At 39.3% G+C, this 22,663-nt stretch overlaps 1 protein-coding gene across 1 annotated transcript in view; it reads right to left on the bottom strand.

Annotated features, from left to right (window-relative positions):
- The window catches only part of KCNQ5 (potassium voltage-gated channel subfamily Q member 5), a 531,067-nt gene that overhangs the window by 17,599 nt on the left and 490,805 nt on the right, over nucleotides 1-22,663 (bottom strand). Inside the window, exons 9-11 of the mRNA XM_073336454.1 lie at nucleotides 21,940-21,966; nucleotides 12,608-12,828; nucleotides 4,353-4,461 (exon numbers count right to left, since the gene is read on the bottom strand). Coding sequence (XP_073192555.1) covers nucleotides 4,353-4,461; nucleotides 12,608-12,828; nucleotides 21,940-21,966 — 357 coding nt within the window. The remainder of the gene's footprint in view (nucleotides 1-4,352; nucleotides 4,462-12,607; nucleotides 12,829-21,939; nucleotides 21,967-22,663) is intronic.

The raw sequence follows: 22,663 nt of genomic DNA, 5'->3' as shown, positions 1-22,663 counted from the left end.
CCCGCTCCTGGGACCCTCCTGCTCCTAACCGCTCCCCCCGGACCCTACCCGCTATCCAACCTCCCCCCCTTTCCCTGTCCCCTGACTGTCCCACCCCTATCTGCACCCCCACCCCCTGACAGGCCCCCCAGGACTCCCATGCCTATCCAATCCCCCCTGTTCCCAGTCCCCTGACCACCGCCCCCCAGAATCTCTGCCCCATCCAACCGCTCCGTCTCCCCTGACTGCCCCCTGGGATCTCCTGACCCTTATCCAACCCCCCTGCTCCCTGGCCCCTTACCATGCTGCTCAGAGCACCAGGACTGGCAGCTGTGCTGCCCGGCTAGAGCCAGCCACGCAGCCTAGAGCACCGGGGCAGGCCGGCGGCTCTTGCAGCCGCGCTGCCCAGAAGGAGCTCGCAGTCCTGCCACCCAGAGTGCTTGCAGCACGGCGAGCTGAGGAGCGGGACAGCAGTGGACGGGCTGGGGGCTAGCCCCCCGGGCCAGCAGCTCAAGGGCCAGGCAGGACGGTCTTGGACAGACGGCCCACATGTGGCCTGAGGGCCATAGTTTGCCCACCTCTGCTCTAGAACCATGTAGGGGTGGGGAAAATAGTATGTTATGGGTTAAAATATATAGGAAGCTCAAGCAGAACACCATAAGACAAAGTTCTAATGGATAGTAAAAGAGAAATACATTTCAAACTATAGCATAGATGGAGTTTAAAGAAAATGAAATTAAATCAAATTCATAAACGGGTAAGCATAAAATTAAAGAATTAAAGTTAGCTTACAATTGGTTAAGGATCAAAATGTGTGTTTGTAAAGAAGGCCCCAATCAGGAAGTAAAAGAAGACCATGAGAATAATAAGTAGCATTACTTGCAGTGTGGGAAGGCTGTGTGGTTTCAAAAGTAGCTAATAAAATAAAGAACTGCAGTAACAAGACAAAGAATGTCTTAAAAGAAACATGCCCAAATCTTCTCACTGTTCTGCTGGTCAGCAAGGAATGGGAGAGAAGATAAGAAATGAAAGATCTTGGGAAGAAAGGAGGTTGTAAATCTTATCGAGATTAAGACTGGAAATAAGGGTGAATTGTCTCAAACTGGTTTTTAGCTGAAGTCAGTAATTAGCAATGATATCTTGTGTTTGTTTAAGGGTATAAAAAGTAAATTCTTAAAGGGATCATTGCTAATACCTGCCTGATTATGCTGGAGTCGACCAATATGGATCTGAGCACCCTTGGGGTTAGCCAGTTTGTAAGTATTTTGATCAAATGCCTATAAATGTTTTGTTGCTACTTATTAGTTAGGCTTTTCAGGCATGTTTAGAGTAATTGCGTAAAGTATCCTTTGGATTTAATAAAGGAATTTATTGTTAAATTGGTGTTTGGTGATTTCCCATATTAATATTAATTATTTCAAATATAATTAATAATTCCAACAGATGGAGTTTAAAGAAAATTAAACCAAATTCATCCTGCTTTTTTCCATCTAATATATATCCCTATCCTTTCATTACATAACTAATCAGCTCTGGAATTTACAAGTTTGCATGACGTTTAGCTACATTATTTGGATTTCATATTAACACCAAATGAAAATGTATGTATGAAAACATACAGCAGTTAGAGATAGAAAAGACCTCCTAGGTCAGCTAGCTTACTTCACTGCCACACTACATAGTTATTCTCTACTGTGTATTTCTTAGCGCTGAATTTATAAGTCCTAAGAAATGTAGGAATCCCACCATTTCCACTGGGACAATATTACACAGCCTAGTTGCTCTCATTGTCAGGAAACGATCAGATATGTTGTACTATACGGTAAAAATTTGTATTAGTTTCTCCTTTTGACTCTATTTTACATGCTTGGTAAATGTGAGTTAATGGCCATAGCTAAAAACTGCAGTGCTTTCTGTCAAGCCTGCAGGTCTCTCAGTGCAGGATACTAATGGCTAATTGCTGTCCAGGGATCCAGGACTGGTTCAGATAATACCGCCCATCCTGCCACCACAGAGGGGACTAGTATACCATGCACAGGTTGAAATATTAGTTATATGTGTAATACTCTTGCTCTGCTGATGCTTGGTATGGATTATCAGCTGCTTCGTGCTGACTGAGAACTCCATGGTGAGAGCTTGATCCTCTGGGGAATCAAGACACTGACTCCTTTATTTTGGCCCTGACTGAGGTACGTGGCACCATTTCTCTTAATTCACTATTGCCCTAACACTCTCCTCAAACACATACAACCATTATGGAGAACTTTCACGGTCTTCCCATGTAACTCCCTCCCTCAGCTGGCCTGGCACAGGAGCTTGGAAGAGGTGGGGCAGAGGAAGCCGTGGCCCTTGTAGCCAGAAAGTTCAAGCATATGACTTTCAAGAGAGCCCGGTTTGCTTGAACTGTTATTGAACAGATCCACTGAGAGAGTCTTCAGTCTCCCTTGCTACTTGGAGGCAGTCAGACCTGTGAGCAATGGGCGCAGGCTAAGAGCCTTTCGCTGAAGAACACATTGGTTCTTTCCGTCTCCAGAGATGCAGTTGCCATTGCCTCTGCAGCACGCCAGCACTACCTCTCCCATTTTGATAAAACTTCCGGAGGATTTTAAAACAAATTTAACTTTTTTGTCATTTTGCAGCAGTTTGGGCAGAGACGTGAGGTGTGATTTTGTCTTTCTGAGGATAGCCTTTTGAAACACAGCAGTGGCTCTCTTCTGCTGCCAGAGGTACGTTCTTCTCTAAAGTGATAGATTCTGCCATGAAGATGCACAAGACGGGAGCTGTGGGAGCACTCATTCAGGGATGTGATTGCCCCCATGTATTCACATGTACATACTACTTAGATAATAGAGATGGGTCAGTCACACACTGGAAGGTTAGTGTGATATATAGGTTTGTCCCACTATAGAAATTCTTTTCTACTAATACCACATGAAATAATACAATCTGTAGGAAAAATACTTCCAATTTCCAAAATATCTGAAAAGTATTCATGTAACTATTGCAACTTGCTGATGACAGAGTGAGTGAAATAAAATCAAATATGGTATCCTGCTTAATTTTTGTCCACTTCATACATTGGCTGAAGCATGTTTTATAGCAAATTATAAGCTCTGTGCATTGTTCAGAAACACTGCAGTCAGTTCATGATAGCATTTCTCCCAATAATTCATCTTTCAGTGGCAGTGCTTGTCTATAAAAATTGATTTGATAAAGGAAGTATGAAGTTCTGTGTGAATGTAACAGTACTCATAGCTGGGGAATCTGCAGTGATTGAATTTCTGGATCTAAATGCATGAGTCTCTCTACTGCTTGAGTGAAAGGATCAGGCCTATTAGTTTGAAGACTGTAAATCTCATACATGGTCCAGCTACTCGAGGAGGCCAAAGGCCCACACTTAGTTAACATGGGTTATATACGTTTCTTTAGGGCCAGTTTCTGATACTATTACTGAAATTAATAGGACTACCTGAGAAGTAAGGTGTGAGCATGATATCAAAATGTGGCCACTGGTGTTTAGGTCAGTTTCTTTTCTTCCCAAACTCACCATTACATGAACATATTTCCCTTTCAGTAATTTTGTGCAGCTTGCCACTTTGATAAAGGAGACAGAAACTGAGATTAGTTTAAAACTGTTGGAGTCATAACTAGATCAATGAATTATCATTGACAAGGCTCTCCTTAGCTGCAGGAATATAGCTGTTCTGAACTCACCAGAAGAAACTTATACCATAAAAAATATGCTACTGCAGAAAGATTTGGGAGTAAGCAAATTCAATACACAATGTCAATTTGACAGTGAGTATTAGAGACACAAGGTGGATGAGGTAATATATTTTATTGGACCAACTTCCATTGGTGGAATAAACAAGCTTTCGAGCTACACAGAACTCTTCTTTTCTGTTAGCTCGAAACCTTGTCTCTCTCACCAACAGAAGTTCATCCAGTGAAATATATTATGTCACCCACCCTTGACTCTCTCATATTCTGGGACCAACAGAGCTACAACACTGCAAAGTGAGAAATATTATAACTTTTCCAGGCCTGGTGACATACATGCAGTAAATCTGCATCTGTATGTTGAGTGTATTTTGAATTACAGAACATATATTGTAAATCAAGCTTCACTTTCTCTTTCTTTTCCCATTCAAATGAGACCCATATTATATAATATGTTTTTGAAATGTTGAAAAGAGGATAACTTAGAGCTATGAAAATATTTTAGCTTCTTGTAGGCATACTGCTGAATAGCAGTGGGGAGAGAAATTATACTAGCATGTTTACTAGTGATGTAAAAACATAGCCATACAATAATTTCAACAGTCAATATTAGAGCTCTCCAAATATTTCTTCACTAAGTATTTTTCACCCACCTGATAGCTCTAATGATGGTTTTAAGTGCTGGTGTGAGATCTTCTACTGATACATCACATTGGCATCCTCTCTCAACATAAACATCGTCTGTTCCAAGAGTGGTGTCAGCTACAGGATACATTTGCAAGCTAAATAACAAGCACTTCAAGACAATACCCTTGTACATTTAGGTAGCTTTTCTCTCATGCTGTCTATATTGGGAAATAAAACTACATTAAGGAAACCAAGTTCTGCTGTCTAGTCTCAACCTAAAAGCAAAGAGGAAAACAGATTTTTAGTAATTAGAGACAGAAAAAGACCTGAGACCTATTAGATCATCAGTCGATCTCCCTGCTAGTGCAGGATTGTATAGTCCAAAATAGATAGTGTAATATCAGTTCCTTTTGAATGCAGGTCTGCGTGGCATCTGAGTATATCACATCATGTTCTCTATTTTAGAAAGAAGCAACAAGGTAATAGAAACCGTGGCAGAGCCACAATATAGATAAAAGACACCGATATTGTAATGATGAATTATTAGTTATTATTTATATAGCACCATAAATTTACATAGCATTTAACAGAAAAATAAAGGATTTGGTCCCTGTTCCAAAGAGCACATTTATTCTGTGTGAGGACAGCTGAATGACCAAATACTCCAGGTAAAAACTGTGTTTAACAGAAGAAAGATATAGGAAGAAATACATCCCAGTTCAGTTGGCCCACATAAGCCTTCTGCCTCTAAGCCACTTAAGCATTGCCTTTGCCTGCCATAGTGGGAGCTGAGGAAGCTCTCTATACTAGCCAGTCTTATGATTTAGAAGAAATCTGCTTATTTTATTCATAAAATATTTATGCCCGTCCCCTCCCTAATGAAAGCTTGGATGCCTGACAAAATTATTAATTAGTTTTAACTATGTAATTATCCTGCTATATTAAGTTCACCAAAGCTACTAATAATTAAAATAATAACTGAAAACCATACATAATGCTGAACTTTCCAGGTGTTTCACACTTCTGTCCCTGATTTAGTCTTTCCAATAACTTCCCCCATTTCTGGAATCTCCTAGCTTATCCCTAAATACCATACTAAATAAGTCTTCCTTTATTCTAGTGGTATTTTCACTAAAAATCTGATTCTTCTTACTTACACTGGTGTAAATCAGGAGTAACGGTTGAAGTCAATAAAATTACAACTGTATAAAACCAGTGAAAGAGGAGATTCTGGCTTCTGCAGTTTAAAATAAAGTGCATTTCTAAATGGCGGCCTCTATTATACAATTCTTGGACCTTGTTCTAAGTGTAGCTTAATCAATGAAAGAGCTCCTTTAGTGGAACATTGCAAAGAAAAATCTGCATAAATCTGGTGTTGAATGAGACTCATGCAATCTGTGAAGTTCTCCAGCCAGTTCACAGACACAAATATCTTCAAAATATATTTATAGATACACAACAAAAAGTTCTTGTAAGTTTAAGCCAACATGCAAAAGAGGCACTTTTCTTAATAAACTGCCTTCTTTCTTTCTAATATTTCCGTTGGCATGAGTTTCCCTCAGCATGGTAGGAGCTCAATACAATATGTCAATAATGCTGTGAGGAAAAGCTATAAAACTTATTTGATTTATATGAGAAATGTGCATATTTCTTTATAATACTTAGAGACTTGGAAACGCCACCCACCCACATCAATGGGTAAGAGAAATTGATGGGGCTGTTGGTGAAAGGAAAACAGTCACAGTAGCAAGGGAGGGAGACGTTTGCCAATGGACAATAGGTAGCTCCTCCCCTGGGAGTCTCTGGCACCCATTGGCCAATTGGGGGAGAAGGGTGCTGATTGGCTAGCATTCCCAGCTCCCAGGATTTAGCCAGTGCAGGGGCCTTGTGGAGCTTTTTTTGGCTCTGTTCCAGCTGCCCACCTTACCCACCTGAACTAAGAATGGAAACCTGGCCTGACAGATACTGCAGGTCTAACCAATCGCCTATTTACAGGGTCAGGAGGGAATTTTTTCTCCCATGGGCCAACTGGCAAAGGACCAGGAAGTTTTTTGCCTTCCTCACAGCACCTTCAACCCACAGTGGTCTGAGTAGGAACACACTTAGTACCTAACTAAGGTACTTGGGTGGTGGAGTTTATTCGTCAGAAATTGCCGCTGGTTTCCAGTGCAGTTAAGAGAATAAAATGAATGGTTCCCAGAGGTAAAAGACCTGGGATTTTGGTGATGAGCCTTGGGCTCATGTGATAGGGTGAGTCCTTGAGGCCTTCATGGGCAGAGGTCAGACCTTGTAGCACTTGCAGACTGAGGTCCCACCCTGCTGCACCCTCTGTCCCCTTTGCGGGGGAAGAGGGTGCTAGGACTCAGAGCTGAGTCCTGGGGTGTAAACTGAGGAGAGCCACCCCGTGTTTGAGTTATATGTTAAGTAGCCCTGTAAACCTGATGCTAGTTACGGGTTATATGGTAACAAGCCCTGTAAGCCTGGGCTAGTTAATGGGTTCTCTGGTAAGGAGTTCTGTAATCCCCACATTGGAACCAATTAAGTGTCTGGTATAGGAGAATATAGGTGATGGGCAGGTATAGCCCCTCCCTCGTGTTAAAGTTTAACAAAATTGTAATCCCATGCATATGTCTGTCCTCATTTTGCTGCTGTGTCCAAAAAGAGTTTGGGGAGCATGTATTAAGAAGAATTTGGAAAATTTTCCAATTTGCATTCCCGATGAAATAAACGTTTATGCTCTGATTAATTTTCCAGTGGAATTTTATGGACATGTATGCATTCCATTTATGAATTTCACTGCCATTTATGATTATGCAGAGATATATGGGATAAAATTATGTTGTGAAATCCCACAAATAACAAATAAAAATGCATGAGTTCATAACTGTATGTCATATGGTTTGGTGCACAAGTTATGCCTTGGTTTTGATTTATATTTTCCAAAGGCCATATGTGTATTCAGTTTGTTAGCAATGTACTTTGGCTACAGTAAAACTGACATTGCTTCAGTGCTTAACTCCAGCAGACAGTTCACAGCTGTGAATCCTAGTAGAGGGAGGTACCTACTCGTAAATGCCTAACTCCCTTTGAGGGGAGGGGCTTAGGCAATAGTTCTTTAAGATAAGAAGCCTCATTTTTATTGGTTATCAAATAATTAATACGTGATCCTAAAATTCAAAATTCTGCGTGTATAATGAACATTGCATAAAGATTCCCATCTAATAATTATCAGTTAGCTTTAGTTGCTCTTAAACTTCCGAAAAACGCTCTGTCGAAATACTGGCAATATTTCATGGAATGGCTCCCGATACTTAATTTAAAAGGAGTTTCTCCACGTTGAGTGATGATAGCAGAATCAGAAGTTTTTCTAAAAACAGTTAATTATATACACCATAATTCTACAGTTAAAATTGCTGATCACATCATAACAGTGAATCACTAACTGATCTGTTATTAACTCGCCATAAAAGGAGAGTAAGAAAGAAGGATGATTTCGTTTTGATGCTTTTTAACTTTTAAAATTCGAAACTTTTAAAAATCTCTATCTAACTGATATGTATCAATATAGCTATACACACAAACATATCTCATACCTATGTAAACAGCACACATGTTAAAGTATAGCCATGTACGAAAGTGCAGGCTATGTGATAAAGTGAAGAGCTATGGGGGAAATATCCTGTATCTTTGACTGCATCATTTGTTGTACTCTGCCCACAAAACCGCTCTGACATTCCAAACCCCTTGTCCTTGGGGGTGGGGACAGAGATCACCACTGGAGAGTCTTCAGCCCAAATGCCCAGTTTTGGTCAGGGTTAGCAGCAGCAATGACTTCACCCCCGCAAGCACTCACCCCACTAGGGCCAGTTTCATCCTGGGCTTGGCTCCCTCTCCCTTTCTATTAAAAAAGCAGAGACTCCCGCTGCTGAGTAATGGTAATGAGGGTACTTGGCTTTAAATGCAGAAGGTTATGAAGGACAGTACCAAAAACATTTTTTAAAATTCTAAAGCATTCCTAAAATAGTACTGTATTTGGCATACGCAGAATACATGCCGTGTAGTGTGGTATAATGGCTTAATTGGCACTCAGTTCATGGCTTCACCACTCATGAGTGTGTGGTCATCTGAAATTCATTTACGTAAAACCTCTGTACCACACAACATTGCATTTGCGCTCGCTCTCTCTCAGAGCCCAATTGTGCAACCCTTACTCATACTACTAAGCAGTCCCTTTGAAGTTATTGAGTACTCACCTAGATGAGTAAATTTTGCACAATCAGACCCTCAATATGTGTTGTAGAGATACACATTGAATGACAGAATCATAGGGCTAGACCATCAGTTGATGTAAATTGAAATAACTATCAAAACCAATGGAGCTACGCTGATTAACAGCAGAAGAAGATCTGGCGCATAGAATTCAAATTAGAATGGTGGGTTATGTTTGAGAAGATCTTACTAATTCAATACAGTGTAAACTATATGAAAATGACAGGAGATACATTATCAGTTTAAACAATCACAGAAATATAAATCCCTATCGACTGACATCAATTAACATATTGCTAACAGCACTACAGCTTTTTATCCCAAGGTATTAGCTCATACAAATCCAGTAAGGAGACGAAAGACACCAAATGGCTTCAGAGTAACAGCCGTGTTAGTCTGTTACCAAATGGCTTAACTCTTAACCAGTAATTGCTAACTAATGAGGGCTTAAAAACAACTAAACTAAGGACCTGCCCCTGATCGAATGAACTCTAGATGAGGGCAAGATCTGTGTGTTATTGAAAGAAAAAGCTGTCATTTTTACGATACATAAATTTTATGGTAATAACTAAGTATATGGGGGATGAAGTATACATTTGCATTCTTTCCATGATTTTTATGATCTACTCACCCTGAGGATTCAATGTAAGTACTCTCAGGGGAATAGAAGGGCAGAGAGTTCATGTGAGTTTATAACTTTCTGCCGTTAAGTTTAGAGATAAGAATAGAAATCAACTATTTCCTTGGAGAGGCCTTTTCAATTAATCAAATGAAATACGTCTGTAATTTCTCAAGTGTTGAACACTTTGATGTTTTATTCAATAAACTGCACGTCTTTAGGTTATAGAGAATGCTAAATATCTCCTGCAAAGGCTCGAAAGAATAAAATGGTGGAATACAATGTAACAGGGTGTGTTGGTCCTTATAGATGGCTACACCCTGTGCCCTACTTTCATCTCAGAATGGGAGAAAGGGTGATTTAGAACAACCCCTGCTGAGAAGGCAGTAGGGAGAAGGGGAATAAGTCCTGTTCCTCAGAAACCAGAGACGCAGCAAGACCTGGAGTAGGGCCTTCCACCAGGAGTGCTGGGGAAGCAGCCCTGGAGAGTCTGTGGAAAGGGTCTATGAAGAGACAGGAAACACAGGGAAGGGTAAGTTGTTCAAGGCCTGATGAGGCAGGAGAGAAAAGAACTTCCCATTCCTTTGCAGGATAAGATTTTCAGTAGAATCAGAGACTGTTTGTGAGTCCTGCACTAAGGGGATGAAGATTCAGATGTGTGGGAAAGCAAGTGAAGGAAAGGCCTGAAGCAATGCACTAGTGGAGTGGGCTGGAGGCCTGTTGCTAGCTCCTGCCTTTAGCTAGAGATGACAGGCTAGAGCTTGCAAGAAAAGGTGGGAGGAAGCCCTTTTCACTCTCCTGTGTTAAGGATGGAAGAGCAAGGTAGGAAACTATTGAGTTGTTTGGTCCTGGAAGGATGAAGAAATTCCTTAGCCTGGGGAGGTCAGTCAATCACTGGTACCTGCCTTACATCAAAAGAGATGAAACGTGATACAAGAAATGGACCACTGAGCTCCTACACTAATAGGTGGCAAAAGGCCTGGCTCAAGGAGGGTCAAATATGTGTGGTGTTTTGTGTTTGGATGTTTGTTTATCCCAGAAAGGGAGGATTTTTGCTTTGGTTGGAGGGCCAAAGTACCACAATCACCCAGCCAAATAGCCAGTGGAAGATTATCATAAGGAAGGAAACTGAGGTAGTGACCTGACACCTGGGAGATAAGAATACATTACTACAACAAATAAAATGCTGTAGTTCCATTCAGTAAGAAGAAAAAATGCTCTAAGCTAAATATGCAGTCTATTGAACATCCACCTTGAGACAGCATTTAATAACTGTAGAATTGATATCATGTGAGGAAAAATTTTGAATACACCAAGGTTGGTACTACATATCTGAGGGATAAAAGCGAGGCTGCAGAATGTACTGTGTAAGTGTTGCCTATAAGTAGTAAGCAAGCTGGACATCAGTTTGATGACACTGATCCCAGAGGCTGCTGGACTAAGTCCTACAGTGGAAACTTTACCAAAGAGCTGGAGTCACTTAAAGCTGTTGTTCCTTCTGTCACAGAAGAGAAATGGACATATCTGTTGGCTTTTGTACATAATGGTGGCTGTGCCGCTGGAAACTGCTGACATGCATACAATCTGCGGTTACTCTGAGGAACTGGAAAGTATTTAAGTGTATTGTAAAGAATTATAAACTATATTTAGTTTTTATGAGTATTGATTCCTGCAGATGCAATTCATGGCATCTTTTCCCTAAAATCAAAGACTGCACGGTAAGTTCCTACTTATTTTGATGATGCTTCAAGACTATAAGTTACAGTATGTCTAGGGGAAAATATATGGCAATGTTTGCATAGTTTGTTTGATGAGCATGGGGAGCTGGTAAAAAGGAAATGAATTCCTCAATGTGATGGGGCTAGAGAATGAAAGATAGGAGTATAAAATAAGGGGTAAAAATTAAAAGGAATATTACAATTGTGCTCAGCAAACTGCATTGGTTGTCAGTTTATGTCGAGGTGCAGGTCATGGTATTGATTTTTTTTACCTATAAAGACCTTACTGGTTTGTATCTTACAGACCACTTTCTGTTCCATTGTTCTATCATAGCTGTTGAGATCAGCCATGGGTGCTCAACCCCTAAGCTGAAAGTCTCAAGATTTGTACATCTGAGGATTCTCAGAGGAGGATCCTAGACTCTGGATTGCTGATCCGCAGATGGTCTGCTTGTTTTGTTTTCAGCCCTTCAGGGAATGTTGCTAACCCTGATTATTTAGTGAGGCATTTCCTGAATAGGTACATTGAGTAGGAGGCTCTTAGTTGTGGTCTACAGTGTATTTCAGTTCTATGTATGTGCTAATATGTGCTCTTAAAGGGATGCAGATAGCTAAATCACACTCTTGTCTGATTTTTTTTTATTATCCACAATTATTAGAAGTTGCATACATGATTACTGTCATGAAAAGAGATTAGCGACGTCTCTATTTTTGTCAATTGGTTTCCTTTTTGCAGTTGACAGCACTTTGTGTACAGTCAATTTTGCTGCTTCCCTTGTATTCCCATATCCTATTGTTTATATGTGGGCCTTCGGGGGAAGTCAAATCTTTATATAATAGGAAAATGTGATTGTATAAACCTAAAATTGCCAGGGAACACTCAGGCAACTGTAATACCAAAAACTACTTTTAACTCACTTTTTGAAATTGACTATATTTCAAGTTGAACTTTCATAGGTTACAAGTTGCCTGGCTCTCCCTATTCTTGGCTGCCACTAGGCTCCCTGGCTATCTTAGTCCTCTAGCATTGCATCTGGTCTCCACATCCTTGGTTATCCCTGACTAGAGGGGCCACTGGGTCCCTGTTGATGCGACATCATGGAGGAAGATCTTTGATGAAGTGAGGGTTACATTTGTGAAAAAACAGGATTTTTGTGAAAGTGCTTAGCTGGTTGAAGGAGAAGGGGAGAGGCATAACCTCAGGTCCTATGGCTCTCCTATACCTTCCGTAAAACAGGAGCCAATGTGGACAAAACTTGGAATCTCCATTCTGTCGGAAATTCTGACACTTCACGATGTCCTTACACAAAACCATGATCTTGTTTATCTATTATCTTTTAAGGTTGGTCTACGCATAATTTGCCTAAGATAAAACCATAAAAATAAGGAAACGAAAAGTTAAAGCATCTACTAGTACATCTCCCTCCTCTGCCCAGTGACACAAACTCACCACTAGCACCACCACCAAGCAGCACACCACAGAAAAAGCACTACAGCTTGAACTCTAACCTAGTTGGGAAGCCAGCTTTCCAGTACCCCCCTTCTCCAAACTCGAGTATCTGCAGTGGTTTCCTAGAACCGTGGAGAATGGGTGGTCGTGGAAGTCTGGCCGCTTTGTGGCAAAGGGGAGATAGGGACAAGGTATAATGGAAAATACGCATGAAAAATATCTTACCATCTGCCACTGGTTTCGGCTGAGAACTCTTCAGACGCAGTGAAGGTCTGAAACGGGTTCGGTCATTGAAGCTCCAGCTCTTTTGCACTTTGGTTGGGCTGCTCTCTGCAGTAACATCAGTACCTGGTGACCGTCGATCTCCAACTGATGCTTGCCTGTTTTTAATACTCTGGCCTCTTGGGCTAGCCATCCGTACCCGCTCTTTAAAACTTAACTTCTGGCTGTGAAAGAGAGAAATATATATTATTTCATATTTAATTCATTCCAATTTCCTTTGTTATGTGATAGACATGTAGATATATTTATTTCCAGCAACTAAACTAAAGAAAGCACAATGTAGATTTTTAACCAGTGTTTCACTTTCATGGAATATATTCATTCATTGGGATAATGCTCATTTGAAATAAGTATAATTCTATAAAGACATTATCATTGAGAGTGTATAGTGATTGCAGTGATAGTGTATAGTAAATCTAACAAAATGTAATCCAGTAATAATGGTTTAACCTTACAGACATACTTTTAAGGTTAGGACTTAAATTTTAGATGATTACAAATATATTTCCATGTAAGACAGCCCAGCTCAGTGCATTTCTGATCATCTCTACAGATAAACAAGACAAATTGTTCTATTATTTCTGCATGCCATGTAGTTTTTGTTTTTTAAACAGGCAAGATTAATGTTATTGTTAAGTTCATGCATTTTCAAGACATGACATTTTCCAACATTTCATACATATTATTAATGATCACATAAATTTAAAATTCTTTTTTACAGCATTCATTTGGACAAGACAAAAACCCAAATGAACAACCTCCCCTTTCCCCGCCCCCAGAAATGTTATTGATGTGATGGCTGATTCACAAAAATGTGATATTATACTGTATGTTTAATAAAGTAATTTCCTGTCTTTGAGCTGGGAACTGACCAGCTGGAACAGCCACTAGCAGATGGTACTTCAGGACCAGTCAGCTGAAATAGCCTGGCCATGCTAGTGATTGTGACTGCTTGATCTAAGATGGCCTGTACATTGGGAGAGCTACAGGAAGAATGCTTTTCTTCATACACCTGTGACTTTTCCCTTCTACTTACTCATGGGTAAGATTTTGGGCGCCCCTAATTTACAGAATGTACTTTCCAGCTTTGTTCATGTTTGTATATGCTATGTAATGTACTTGATTTGCTCACTCTGGCTGTTTTCATGTAACACTTTTCCATATTTATTTATAATTTGCACTATTCATTGTCACTATTTTACAGACACAAAATATGGGACACAAATAGGAGACGGAATGGAGTAATCCACTTTGAACCTGTGTATGCAGTTTGGAGGCATGAAGATGTGTTGTATCTACATGATTAAGTTCAATAATCTATACAAGGGGAAAATTTTCCTGCACAATGATCCTATTCGTGCAAGGGAAGGAGTTGACAGACACAATTGTATTGTGGCTACATAACAAATGTGGGAATTTTCTGTAATATTTTTATGAACAATGTATGTGTCCCCATCTGACTTTCTATTGTTACCCATTGGATATAGAGGGGTTAAATTGCTTTTCCTGGAATTGAGCAGGAGGAATGACGTGTTTGGGCTGTTTGTAGCTGTCTGGGGTAGTAGGAATGTGCCATTAGGAACTAGGCTGGAATCAACCCAGATGAATGGAAGATCCTCCTGAGGTAAGGGAATCTCAACAACCAAAGATTAACTCCTACCTGCAGAAGTAGCTGAACGTGTGAACACAGCATGGCTGTGTCTGGAGAACAAAGACACAAAGGTGTTAGGTGTTTATGTGAAGAAAAGCAGGGTTCACAGACACAGGGAAGCTCACTGGGGACTGAGAGACAAAGGGAACGGGGCAGAGGAGATGGGAAGAAACCTTAGGGAAATAGGGCGTGGCAAAATCTTGTCTCCCCGCAGTGTGAAACCTGTCCTAATTCTGCCTCTCTCAGGGAAAACCAGACTTTCAGCCTCTGTATTCAAGGTCACTAATAAATTGTTACTTTATTTTGAAAAATCTGCCTAGTGCTGTTGCAGATATTTACTGAAGAGCACTGTGCCCTGAAGCAGGGGGAAAGTATCTTGCAGGAGCCTGGCTCAGCTGGATTGCTGCAGGCAGCCATCGAGATACAGGGATTGATGGGGCTTGAAGGCCTAGTTTTGGAGTTGTGGAGGCCACTGGCCTGTCCCTGTGGAACAATAGGGATCCTTGGAGTCCAGCACACTAATGGGATATTCCTCAGGAGACCAGTTAAAGGCTGAAGCATAGACTAGACCCTGTGAATCCATGACAGGCCACACTTAGGAGAGCCTCTTGTGAATTTATTGACTCTAGCAAAAGGGGCAGGGTGTTCCAGTGGCAATAAACCTTTTTGGGGGTCATGACAAAGACTATCTGCTTGTTGTTCATGACACTGAGATGCAGCCTGTTCTGCTTCCCTCATGGTCCCTGTATTTTAATGTAAGACACTAAAAAGAAGCGTTTTGAACAGAAATGTATTTTGCAACTAAAAAGAAATATTAAATTGTACTGTTCCATGTCTACCTGCTTAACAAACTATATTCTGAAAAGACAGAGTTCTCATATGTAACTATATGAAATGGAATCACATGATCTTCTGAGGTTATGACATTTTCAGATAATCATACATTCTTTGTCCATGCATCATACTATGTCTCATACAGCTGAGACTGACTGAGAGGCAGTAGGCGGCAAGCAGAGCACATGCTGAGCGGCTTATAATGAGGTCAGTTTCAAGAATGCTATAAAGATCTTCATTAGACAAATATGGCATCTTATATCCCTTTAAAGAATACTTGTTTCTGTAATTTCTCAATCTAATCCCTTTCTCCCCTTGCCCAAAGTAAGCAATTTTTGAAACAAACATGGGATGATACTGGAAATGTCATCTCTTTCCATTGCAAAATATTAATCACACCTGGAACACTAAATCCTGTAGTGTACTGAATACAAAAGACCCTCAGAACCTATAATCTGAAAGAAAAGCAAGCTCTAAGGTTTGTTTTACAGTAACAGTTACAGTTCAAGGCTCAGTTCAACTCTCAGTAACTTTTGTTTATAATCTGTCATGAGAATGTACTCTAGGAGGCAGTCATTTAATAGTCACACTACAATGTATTCACACTAGCGTGCATGAATTACATAATGCAAATGTATTTGTTATTATGGGTACTATATCTATACATGTGCTCTCCATATACTGTATTTGCTGTACCGGTAAAAAAAATTAATTATTATTCAAGCACAAAAATCAAATGATTATTTTCTAGAGAAATCCTATAAAGTAAAAACTTTCTGGAGATGTCACTTTGTCTTACATTAATTTAACCAATTGGAAAATTGATAAGGTAGCCATAACAAGGATTGATAAGGACTATATTTTATTACCGCGGTAAATGCAACCAAAAATAAAATTAGATGAAAAGTACGTATTACTGCTGCTAAATCAACTCATTTGTACTAATATAAATCTCTTTTCTCTCATCTTTTAAAAAGATGTCATGGATGTAGTGCTTTGAATGAAAGCCATCCTGTTGATGTCCAGTAGAGACAAACATGACATCATGAAATTGGATGGGGTAGACTGTGGCGTGTGCTCACACATTGCTGTGGACTTGTCAGTGTTCTGGGATTAATGCTTGAGGGCCTCTTAGCCGCCACGCAAGGGTTCTTGTAACTCCAACCTGAATGCTGACCCAGAAGGCAAAAGCTTTAAGGCACTGATTCAGGGAAGCAAAACGGTTAAGTGCTTTCCTGAAGAGGTGTCTTTTGAATCAGGGCCCAAGTGTACAGAACCTGAATGAGCCCCACTATCCCTACCGTATAGCAATTTTGTTCTTTTTTGGGGGATGACTCTGTTCTTTGTTGCTTATATTTTATCTGTTTAATCTTTTATGCCTTTCTATTTCTTGACTTTGACAATGATAATCTTCTTGGACTTACTGTGTTCTTTTGCTGCCTGTTGCAGAATTCTGTATATTTCTATAGCTATAGTGCTGGAGCTTTAAAGTCTTGTAGGGCAAGCCTACACTACAGCGCTACATCGGTGCAGCTGCACTGATGCAGCTTCACCACGGTATCGTGTCTGTTGAAGATGTGCTATGCTGACGGCACCTCGGCGAGAAGCATAAGCTATGTTGGCGGGAGAGTGTCTCCCGCCGACATAGTGCTGGTATGGACAGCGCAAAACTTGCATTGCTCAGGAGGAGGGACTTTTTCATACCTCTGAGTGACATAAATTAGATTGACTCAGGGCTAGTCTTCACTATGGAGAGATCAACACTGCTGCTATCGATGCAGCGGGTGTTGATTTAGCGAGTCTAGTGAAGACCTACTAAATCGACAGCAGAGCACTCTTTGGTCAACCCCGGTACTCCAGCTCCCCAAGAAGATTAAGGTAAGTCGACCGGAGAGTGTCTCCCGTCGACGCAGCGCCGTGAAGGCATTGGAGTAAGTCGACCTAAGCTATGTTGACTCCAGCTACGTTATTCATGTAGCTGGAATAGCACAACTTAGGTCAACTTACCCCTGTAGTGAAGACAAGCCCTTAAGCGGTAATGTAGACCTGCCCTAAGAGTAGGGATCAGTTACAACTGGAACCTTTGGAAAAAAAGAAAATGACTTCTCTTTAATTTTTGTACTCTGAAGGCATTAGTTATAACATCTCACCCACTTAGTCCTCCACCCCGCTAGTCAACATACACATGAACTGTTCTCTTGCACAGGGCTTTGTACTCCTTTTAGTTTTTCCCAAATTCTTTATTTTCTGTCCTTCACTTATGAAGGAACTGCTGGGGGGGACACACTAGGGGTCACTGTGGCTTCACTGGAGGGGTAGTGAGCAATATTCTCTAGTGGACCAAATTACTTTAGGAGCCCGATTACTCCAACTGGGTGCACATGACACCTATTGAAATCACACTGAGTCACACACATGTATTTGATAATCCAGTCCTAGAAGTTTAAGATGTAAAACTTCTCCACCAGCCTCATGCTAGAAGTGTGAACCCAAGAATGGTGATGTTATACCTCGCACCTTCTATGAGCGTAGGCAAGAATTACAAGGAAGTAATTTTAGTTTAGATTTCAATGTAGTAATGGAATTTTAAAAGAATACATTTGAAGCTTTTTGTGAATGGTGTTAAAAATAGTGCATTTATTTCAAATTAGTCTCTGGACAAATAGAAACTATATTTTTGCTCACTTTATAATTTCAGTCTGGGATTATAATGACTTTTTGAAATCACTAAAAATAACTTTAAAAAAATTGATGTAGCAAGTTTTTGGCATAGAGTAGAGGATTCTCCCCTAAGATTCATAAGCTAGAAATTACCATGTTTGGCAAGAGATAGAAAGGTCAACAGAGTCCAGTTGAAGCAAACCATTGTTTTAGCATGCAGTCCTCTACACTGTAGATAATGCACTGATTCAGGCACTGTCTCCAAGGGAATACTTCTCAGTAGCAACCGTAAACTTAAGTTATTGAAATAACCTAGCATGAGATACCTTAGTATTTCCCACTAATTAACATTTATTTGACATGGGAACACAGCCTCCGCTGTTGCAATAATCCTCTTGGATTTAGGAAAATGTAGTTATCCAAATAGCCAAGAACTGTTTTAGCTCTTTATAGGATCAAACATTCCAAAAGTTCAAGTCTCAGGCGGAAGAGGGTACCCACGCTTAGAAAAGCCAATGCGTGCTGCACTCTGCAGTTGCCAGTTGCATGAATTTTGAGGTGCTGACACAGTATACTATAATATACAACACTTTATTGCCATTATATTAATACAGCACTGCAGGCAACAAGCAACAGGGAAAATTACAAGCACTTAAAAAAATCAAGAAAGGACCCTAGGAGAAGTAAGAAATTGTAAAGCACTAAGAAGGGGAAGTAAACTGATCATGCACCTGATGTTAGTGGCATTCTCAAATATCATGTGAATAGATAGGATGCTGGATACCTATGTTTCCGAGAGCTGTACATCCTGAAGAGCTTCTGTTTATTACTACAAAGCTTACTAGGAGTGAGGGGAAATAGAGGATTGTATTACTAAGCATTCCACTACTAGGAAAGGAGTTAGGTTTTCCATATAAGCCAAGACCGGTTCCAGATTACTGACAATTCTTTTTTCACAATGGTGGAGGCAAAGATAATAAACAAGGTAATCATTTAATTTTAAATCTGCTATGAGAAACAAATACAATATTGTATATGGAGATTCCAAAATATAATACATTTGAAAGAACCAATCAAAATGAGTAGAATAATAGGTCTTTTCTCGAACTCCTATGCAGGCAAAACTCCCATGGCCTGTAATAGAGAGTGTTGCTAGAGTAATGGATGGATGATCAGGCCCACAATTTAGTACTTCTATTTAAAAGGATAATAAAAAAACTACATTATTTGGGTGAAATTTACTTTCCTGCAGAGAGAATCATCCCAAGGCTTATGCACAACTTGAGGCTCCTGGAAGGTCTGAATATAGATAGGGCTTAAGTGAAATGTTCTGCACCGACCTTGTGCTGGTCCTCTGAACGGGGGTGAATTTCACTCATGATGAATAAATTGTTAAATATATATATGAATGCAGTGTATAGGAATTCAGATTTAAAATGGCTTGCAGAATTCGAACAATGATTTACAGAATAATCTATTTTACACCAAAGAAAATACTAGAAAAATACAGTCTAATTTTATAAAAGAGAAAAAACAAAACAGCACCTCTATATAATATTTAGAAATACTAAATATAAACTGTTGTGCATTTTGTTAGCAAAATTAATGTTCATGTATAGCTCAAAGGCTCAGTTCTATCCTCCAAACACAGAGTGACAACTTAGCCACACTCTGAAAGGTTCTAGGTCCAAATAGGAGTTAATGAATAAAAAATGTTATAATATGTCCAAAATTCATTTTTATAGGCAAGAAATTAAAATAATTTCCAGATAAATGGAAAAACATTTCTTTTTTGTTTTATTAAAACAGAATTAAGAAGAAAAACCATGTTCACAAAGCAATTCAATGCACTGCGAATACAAACACATTTTAATATAAAGACACCTTTTATTTAGTTCACATAGCATCACATGCAAGTCACTAAGCATCACAGTAAAAAGAAGTTAAAGACTAGAAGATAGTTAATTCTAGAAAGTGCATTGCAGAACATTGCATTTACATATTTAATGCAAAAGACTACATTCATTACATATTTTTTAACTGATGTAAACATACAGCCATACAACACTGTAGGAACTATTAACAGCCACTGACAACAACACAATACTTAACTTCACTTAAAAAGGCAATGAATGGTCAGCAGGTTTACACTGAAGTCAAAGATATCAGTTAAAAATTAAAAATGATTGATAATCTTTAAAACTTTTCAATTGTATTTCTTTTTCCTTGGTAAAATTCAATTTTAACATGCTATTGTGTATAAGCTGTTGTAAAGTGTTTTAATGCCATGCAAAAAAGTGCATTTTGATTCCTACTCAATATACAGCAACAACAGAAAAGATTGGTTGAGATTTTCAAAGGGGATATGGCCACACACCTTTCATTAGTATTAATTCAATGAAAAGTCATTGAAGATATATGGTTAAATCCCCTAGACTACTTTAAAATATGAACCATTATCTTAATCATAGGATATACTATCATCTTGATGTTCAGGGATTTATATGAGTAATTTCTATTTATGGTAAAGGGAACTGTGTGTATAAAGGCTCACCTGTCAAGGTGGGAATTATTCCCTTCTCTTTTGTCTAAATCATTCTTTTTGAGAAAATAATGTAAGGGGATAAGTAATCATAGAATCATAGAATATCAGGGTTGGAAGGGACCTCAGGAGGTCATCTAGTCCAACCCCCTGCTCAAAGCAATGACCAATCACATCTACAAACAGCTTTTTATAAAATCTGAAATCAGTTTTTGAGCACTGTTGTTAAAAGAAAAAGGAAGTATGAATAGTATTTGAAAGTTTTGATCACGTGTTATACTGTTCAGTGTAAAATGAGTAAATTGGTAGCGGGCTCAATGAGGGAATATATTTATATATGAAAAGACACAAGTTTGACAACAATATCAAACTGGTTATATGTGAAAGACAGACTAAATAAAGTGGATGTAATGGATATCTTAGAATGGATCTAGGAACCTCAAGAGGTATGTGTGTAACGTTAATAGGAGTTACATGCACATCAAGAGAAGAATAAGAATACCGTAGCTTCAAAAGCGAGAAGGACAAGTGGCAAGTTGCAGGCCCGCTAGGGAGATGTAAACAAGTTCACCTAACTTTCATGTTTTAGACTGTTGGGATGTCCAAACTCCGCAAATGTGGCTCCACAGCCTGTAAGTGTTACAGGACTGTAATATGTCCCATATGCAGCTGCACTTGTGGGCTGGTTTGGCTCTGGACTATATTTTATTTCTTTTAAAAAATGTTTTTGGGTGTCATGCAGGTGGTGAGATAAGCTCCACCATTCCTTCCTTGATCACTTTTGTACTGGAGAATTGACTCCTGAACACTAGTTTTTGGGATGGTGTAGTTCAGTGGTTCTCAACCTATTTACCATTGTGAGCCACATATGTGGCCTGCAATGTGTTATGTGGGCCACAGTCAATACTACCTCTATGGCCCTGAGGATGTCACATGGGCCACAACTCTGTGCTGATTGGGCCACAGGTTGAGAACCACTGGTGTAGTTACTCTTCCAGCCACCTGGCCCTTTTCTGACTCTGCTCTCTGGATCTGAGCTGTCAGTAAGGGGAAGAGCAGTATTTACAGGTTGTGTCTTCTGACTGACATACAACTAAGCCAGGGAAGATCCCTCCTTGGTGTTAGAAAGACGATGGATTCTCTGAAATTAGAAGGCCAGATTCAAAGACGCAGCTACAACCTCCACCAAAATCAATGGGAGTTGTGCCCATCTATCTTATGGCAGAATCTGGCGCACAGACTCTGAACTGGAGAGAATGCTTAAGTCATTATTCTGCAGTAACTAGAGCTGGGATCTTCCCTCAGAATAAGGGTGTGCTCTGTGGCTATGAAGATTAGTAGTCCCCTAGATTTTCCCGTGGGACCCGGAGACAAAAAGGCAAATTTCTGCTAAATTAAGCTGCTAATGTAGGACAAATAAAAATGAGATTTCAGACAATAGTAATAAAAGTTTACAGAAATGATTTTCCAACTATTACAACTCCGTGTTAGCCAATCTATTTTGAACCTACTATACAAAAGACATTCAAAACCCCGTTATAAAATTTGGAGATTTAAAAATATATAACAAATAGAGAAACGACAAACCTGTTAGATGTTTCCCCTTGTTCTTTCCTTCAGGTGTCAGGGTATGGGGAGAAAAAACAACTTTGTTATGCAGATAGTAATTATTAATACTCAGTCATAGATGGTGTTAGATAAATGCTAAATTGTAAATGGATGTGTTAATTAAATTAATGTGAAATACACAGGTTATAGTGCAAGCACAAAACATTCAAGCAACATTCAGAACTACAATATTTCTGAAAAATAAACTTCTCAGTCACCTTAATACATGCATAACTTGCTGAATACATACCACTGCAGACTGAGTTGGCAAAGCACTTACTTAGGCAAAATGCATTGGTGACACATATATAACAGAAAGCTGTAGACTTTTTATTTGATAAAGTTATCTGCAGTAATGAAACATGTTTGATTTAATTAGGACTGTGATAGCACAGCAATGGATTTCTTTAAAATAATGATTATTAGGCTTTATTTTTCTTGGGCTATAATTGTATTCTAGACTATTTCAGATAGGATATAGCTTATTTATATAGCTTCATATTAATTCATGTATGCAAAAGTTGCCCTATACCTGGATATCTATTTGTCTCAAACAAAATTATTAAAATCAATATTTGTGAACTCTTTGATAACTTTTAATCTGAAAGCTACTTTTAGTTTGAAGTATTCAGGATGAATACTTGTGGTAATAGATCACTTATGGCTCAGTTCTTCTAAACTCTTTGAAATTCACAGATCAGCT

The sequence above is a fragment of the Lepidochelys kempii genome, chromosome 3 (assembly GCF_965140265.1).
Source record: "Lepidochelys kempii isolate rLepKem1 chromosome 3, rLepKem1.hap2, whole genome shotgun sequence".
In the NCBI taxonomy this organism is placed as follows: domain Eukaryota; kingdom Metazoa; phylum Chordata; order Testudines; family Cheloniidae; genus Lepidochelys; species Lepidochelys kempii.
This window is presented reverse-complemented; position numbering and strand designations above follow the sequence as displayed.